Here is a 6,113-nt window from a genome sequence, read left to right as displayed (position 1 = left end):
CCTGAAACCTGATTGGATTACATTCAAAATACATTTCTTAGATAAAGAGGAAGTTAGCAGCACCCACTCGTAGCACGTGCTCCAGCAGGTATATCTCACTGGTCACCCCCAAAGCCAAATCCTCCTTTGGTCGCCTTTCCTTACAGTTCTCTGCTGCCAATGACTGGAACGAACTGCAAAAATCACTGAAGCTGGAGGGTCATATCTCCCTCACTAGCTTTAAGCACCAGCTGTCAGAGAAGCTCACAGATCACTGCACCTGTACATAGCACATCTGTACATAGCCCATCTGTAAACAGCCCATCTATCTACCTCATCCCCATACTGTATTTATTTATTTATCTTGCTCCTTTGCACCCCAGTATCTCTACTTGCACATTCATCTTCTGCACATCTACCATCCCAGTGTTTAATTGCTATATTGTAATTACTTCGCCACCATGGCCTATTTATTGCCTTAACTCCCTTATCTTACCTCATTAGCACTCACTGTATATAGACTTTTTGTTTTTTTATTTTCTACTGTATTATGGACTGTATGTTTTGTTTATTCCATGTGTAACTCTGTGTTGTTGTATGTGTCGAATTGCTTTGCTTTATCTTGGCCAGGTCGCAGTTGCAAATGAGAACTTGTTCTCAACTAGTCTACCTGGTTCAATAAAGGTTAAATACTTTTTTTTATTAAACACACACACACACACACATTCTCCCTGTGTGGAGGAGGAATTATACAAGGATGCATTGCACTGTGACTAACCCTGTCCTCTAACCTGGGTTTATGTATGTGTGTGTAAAGGAAATATACACATTTCCGTGTCTCCGTAACAATTAACAATGAAGCAAATCTTATATCATCTATTGGTGTCAATGATAGTTTGGATCCACAATAAGTACTTCATCACAGCTGTGACGTCAAACTGAAGACTTTGACGCAATGGCTGGGATTATATTACCTGAGAAGTTTGTGAAGGTCATATCCTATTTTAGTCTATGGTCATTACATCAACTCCCATTCATTCAGCTGTTTACACACTCCTCAGGTAAGATTGCTCCACTCCACTCCTACACACTGCTTACATTCCAGCATTATCTTTCAGTGGAGGAAAACAAGATCATTAATCTGTAGCCAAGGAGGACATGGAGAAGAGAATAAATCTCACTGGCAGAGCACGCACACTCGAAACACCTGAGCATACCAATAGTCGCACAACAGCCTAACAACGCCCCCTCACCCCAACGCAACACCCCCTGCCAATACATTCCATGACACTGCTATCTGGGGGAAGTCCAGCCCGAGCCTTACTTAAAGAACACAAACTCCCAGCCAGAAACACACTCTCTCTTTCTCTCACACACTACAGATAACAAATCTACTAAAACACTCTCCCTACTTTCTGTGTCTGTGGAACCCATCTGAAGATCAGGATGCTACGTTGTAGAGTGTGTGTCCTGGCTGTGCTGTTATCTCTCCTCATCCTCACCCTCATCCCCTCCATACAATCAGGTGAGTGCTAATACAAACACACAATACATGCACACACACACACACACACGCACACACACACCATACACACACCATAGTACAAATACATACACATGATAAACAAGCACACACATGCTCTCCCTATCTTACTGTGTGTGTGTGTGTGTGTGTGTGTGTGTGTGTGTGTGTGTGTGTGTGTGTGTGTGTGTGTGTGTGTGTGTGTGTGTGTGTGTGTGTGTGTGTGTGTGTGTGTGTGTGTGTGTGTGTGTGTGTGCGTGTGCATCTGTGTGTAGCAGATTGCTGTCTGAAGTACACTCGGCGTCCAGTGCCATGCCGACGGCTGAAAGACTACACTTACCAGACCATTACCTCTTCCTGTGACATCCATGCTGTCATGTGAGTTATCCTCCAATCACAGCCCAGCACACACTGTGTGTAAAATAGTCTTGTCTTTACCTTCTCCAATGCATTTTGACGAGGTGAGGTTACAGGAAAGACCATTGAGATTCACTCACTATCTGTGTGTGTGTGTAATTTCTGTAATGTGTGTGCGTGTGTGTATCAGAGGAGGCTGGTGGGAGCAGCTTTAGGAGGATGGCTCGTTATAATGCCTGGAATGGAATGGATGGAACATAGTCAAACACTTAGTTTCCATATGTTTGATGTGTTTGATACCGTTCCAAGTATTCCTTTCCAGCTTCCTCTGGTGTGTGTGTGTGTGTGTGTGTGTGTGTGTGTGTGTGTGTGTGTGTGTGTGTGTGTGTGTGTGTGTGTGTGTGTGTGTGTGTGTGTGTGTGTGTGTGTGTGTGTGTGTGTGTGTGTGTGTGTGTGTGTGTGTGTGTGTGTGTAATATGTGTTGACATTGTGCTGTGTTGTTGCAGCTTCCACACTTGGATGGACAAGTTTGTGTGTGCCGACCCCTCTCAAGACTGGACCAAGAGGGTACAACGCTGCCTGCTGTGAGTACACCTGTGTGTGTGTGTGTGTGTGTGTGTGTGTGTGTGTGTGTGTGTGTGTGTGTGTGTGTGTGTGTGTGTGTGTGTGTGTGCACGTGTGTAGGTGTTGTAAAACTTGTGTGTATGTTTGTCTAACGTTGTGTGTCTACGTGTGTGTGTTCACAGCAAGCGTCAGGAGAGGAAATCTAAACTGAAGAAACGTCTCTGATCTCATGACCTCATGACCTGGAGATGATTTATGTGTGTGTGTTATTTACCCTATTTATGCTTTACAAATATCTCAATATGCATAGAGACACTGTTTCAGGATGGTTCGTTTTTGAACCTGAGATTTCCGTATTCATACAAATAATTTAATATCTGTCGTTATTATTGTTCATCATATCTGTATTGATTCTGAAGGTGTTTGAGTTTCATATCAGTTTGTGTGTAACTCTATGTATCAATGTTGTTGGTCTGTTTCATAAACAGCAAGTGGAGTATTCCTGATAAACATGAAAACATCTGTTTTCACAGAGTACCACAAAATATTTTTGTGTTGTTTCATATCCTCTGTCCAATCGGAGCCAGAGAAAACCTTTTTAATTTTGGCTTTTCAAAGTGTCCAAATGTATTTATACGTTTTCCTGAGGTGTACTGGGTTGCTGTAAGCTAAGAGCTATGAAATGGATAATAAAATATGTATTTGGAAAAAACATGTTTTCTACTCTTATTGTGTGACAACATCTAAAACTGGAAATGGCATGATCATCCACACAATAAATTACAGACTGTCGGAAGGGATACAAAACATAGACACAATGGTTGGGATTATATTAGTCTATGGTCATTACATCAAATCCTTTTCATTCAACCGTTTAAACACTGTCGTGTAAGAATGCTCCACTCTACTTCCACACACTGCGGCTGGTGGCACCTTAAATGAGGAGGGCGGGCTCATAGTAATGACTGGAACGGAATAATTGGAATGGTATCGAACACATCAGACACATGGTTTCCATCTGTTTGATATCATTCCATTCATTCCATTCCAGCCATTATTATGAGCCATTCTCCCCTCAGCAGACTTCACTGCAGAGGAAGGTAACAAGATCATTAGCATGCAGCCACATCCTCTGATCTGAGGAATCCAGGAAAGACAATTGAGATTCATTCACTGTGTGTGTGTGTGTGTGTGTGTGTGTGTGTGTGTGTGTGTGTGTGTGTGTGTGTGTGTGTGTGTGTGTGTGTGTGTGTGTGTGTGTGTGTGTGTGTGTGTGTGTGTGTGTGTGTGTGTGTGTGTGTGTGTGTGTGTGTGTGTGTGTGTGTGTGTGTGTGTGTGTGTATTGTACATCACTCTTAGGTTACTCCCTACTGTAAGTAATCTAGTGTCCTGGAGTAACTCACAACTCCACTCCCCAGAAAGAAGAGTCTTTTTAGAGACCACAAAAATGATTTGAAATTCTGCACAATGGACTAAACCATGCATGGGTATCTGATGACTTTAAATAGAAAACCACATTTCAACCAGAATTAATTTCACATCCAATGCCAAATTCTGCTTGTTGATTGGCCCTGTATTGTACCAGAAGGTGTGGCATTAGCCAAGAGGCAGCAGGCATTTAGTTCCACAGACAACCAGTCTGTGTGTTCTCTTGGTCTCTCTAATTCAGTACAGTGAGGTATTCTATAGTGTAGAAGTGTGTTTGTAGTCAACACAGGTGTGTGGCTAGGATGTTTAATTACAGGTGTGTGGCTAGGATGTTTAATTACAGGTGTGTGGCTAGGATGTTTTATTACAGGTGTGTGGCTAGGATGTTTAATTACAGGTGTGTGGCTAGGATGTTTAATTACAGGTGTGTGGCTAGGATGTTTTATTACAGGTGTGTGGCTAGGATGTTTTATTACAGGTGTGTGTCTAGGATGTTTTATTACAGGTGTGTGTCTAGGATGTTTTATTACAGGTGTGTGGCCAGGATGTTTTATTACAGGTGTGTGTCTAGGATGTTTTATTACAGGTGTGTGTCTAGGATGTTTTATTACAGGTGTGTGTCTAGGATGTTTTATTACAGGTGTGTGTCTATGATGTTTAATTACAGGTGTGTGGCTAGGATGTTTAATTACAGGTGTGTGTCTATGATGTTTAATTACAGGTGTGTGGCTAGGATGTTTAATTACAGGTGTGTGTCTATGATGTTTTATTACAGGTGTGTGTCTATGATGTTTAATTACAGGTGTGTGGCTAGGATGTTTAATTACAGGTGTGTGTCTATGATGTTTAATTACAGGTGTGTGGCTAGGATGTTTAATTACAGGTGTGTGTCTATGATGTTTTATTACAGGTGTGTGGCTAGGATGTTTTATTACAGGTGTGTGGCTAGGATGTTTTATTACAGGTGTGTAGCTAGGATGTTTAATTACAGGTGTGTGTCTAGGATGTTTTATTACAGGTGTGTGGCTAGGATGTTTTATTACAGGTGTGTGGCTAGGATGTTTTATTACAGGTGTGTGGCTAGGATGTTTTATTACAGGTGTGTGGCTAGGATGTTTAATTACAGGTGTGTGGCTAGGATGTTTTATTACAGGTGTGTGGCTAGGATGTTTTATTACAGGTGTGTGGCTAGGATGTTTTATTACAGGTGTGTGGCTGGGATGTTTAATTACAGGTGTGTGGCTAGGATGTTTTATTACAGGTGTGTGGCTAGGATGTTTAATTACAGGTGTGTGGCTAGGATGTTTTATTACAGGTGTGTGGCTGGGATGTTTAATTACAGGTGTGTGGCTAGGATGTTTTATTACAGGTGTGTGGCTAGGATGTTTTATTACAGGTGTGTGGCTAGGATGTTTAATTACAGGTGTGTGGCTAGGATGTTTAATTACAGGTGTGTGGCTAGGATGTTTAATTACAGGTGTGTGGCTAGGATGTTTTATTACAGGTGTGTGGCTGGGATGTTTAATTACAGGTGTGTGGCTAGGATGTTTTATTACAGGTGTGTGGCTAGGATGTTTTATTACAGGTGTGTGGCTAGGATGTTTAATTACAGGTGTGTGGCTAGGATGTTTAATTACAGGTGTGTGGCTAGGATGTTTAATTACAGGTGTGTGGCTAGGATGTTTAATTACATGTGTGTTCGTGTTTCAGATGTGTTCAATATGATTTCAATGTGTTGCTTCAGAGGTGCAATATTCACAGCTGTTCCATGGTCATTTCAATACATTATATACAGTATACCCATTGATTGTTGATGATTATAAACTGGGTGGTTTGAGCCCTGAATGCTGATTGGCTGACAGCTGTGGTATATCAGACTGTATAACACAGATATTACAAAATACAAAGAAATTCTGCTCTAATTACATTGTTAACCCGTTTATAATAGCAATAAGGCACCTCAGGGGTTTGTGGTATATGACCAATATACCACGGCTAAGGGCTGTATCCAGGCACTCCGCGTTGCGTCGTGAGTAAAAACAGCCCTTAGCCGTGGTATATTGGCCATGTACCACAACCCCTCGTGCCCTATTGCTTAAATATAGCATAAATGCCTGATTACCCCATAATAACCCAAAATAAACTGGTACATACATGATATAAACCAACTATAGTATGTAATAACCATGAATACTTTCTGGTACGTTTTTGTCTCAGGGTTAACGAGAGATTAATCCTGAGAGGAATTAGAGTTCTGAAATGC

The 6,113-nt window shown here is 41.5% G+C and overlaps 1 protein-coding gene across 2 annotated transcripts; it reads left to right on the top strand.

Annotated features, from left to right (window-relative positions):
* The first annotated feature begins 1,329 nt into the window (after positions 1-1,329).
* Positions 1,330-3,136, top strand: LOC139531626 (C-C motif chemokine 20-like). 2 transcript variants are annotated; one of them, XM_071328249.1, is made up of 4 exons: positions 1,330-1,504; positions 1,780-1,879; positions 2,365-2,442; positions 2,605-3,136. In XM_071328249.1, exons 1-4 carry the CDS (start codon positions 1,426-1,428, stop codon positions 2,645-2,647), a joined length of 300 nt encoding a protein of 99 aa, XP_071184350.1. In that variant the 5' UTR covers positions 1,330-1,425; the 3' UTR covers positions 2,648-3,136. The 2 variants fall into 2 exon arrangements, with proteins under 2 accessions (XP_071184350.1, XP_071184349.1); XM_071328248.1 differs by having other exon boundaries at positions 1,777-1,879.
* Positions 3,137-6,113: the final 2,977 nt, after the last annotated feature.

Source organism: Salvelinus alpinus, chromosome 10 (assembly GCF_045679555.1).
Source record: "Salvelinus alpinus chromosome 10, SLU_Salpinus.1, whole genome shotgun sequence".
NCBI lineage: Eukaryota > Metazoa > Chordata > Actinopteri > Salmoniformes > Salmonidae > Salvelinus > Salvelinus alpinus.
Note: the sequence above shows the minus strand (reverse complement) of the source record. Positions and strands in the feature narration are given on the sequence as shown.

Coding starts and splice junctions, on each gene's coding strand:
- LOC139531626 (XM_071328248.1), top strand. CDS start 1,426: ATGCTACGTTGTAGAGTGTGTGTCCTGGCTGTGCTGTTATCTCTCCTC. Junction 1,880..2,364: donor TGTGACATCCATGCTGTCAT/GTGAGTTATCCT, acceptor GTGTTGTTGCAG/CTTCCACACTTGGATGGACA. Junction 2,443..2,604: donor AGGGTACAACGCTGCCTGCT/GTGAGTACACCT, acceptor GTGTGTTCACAG/CAAGCGTCAGGAGAGGAAAT.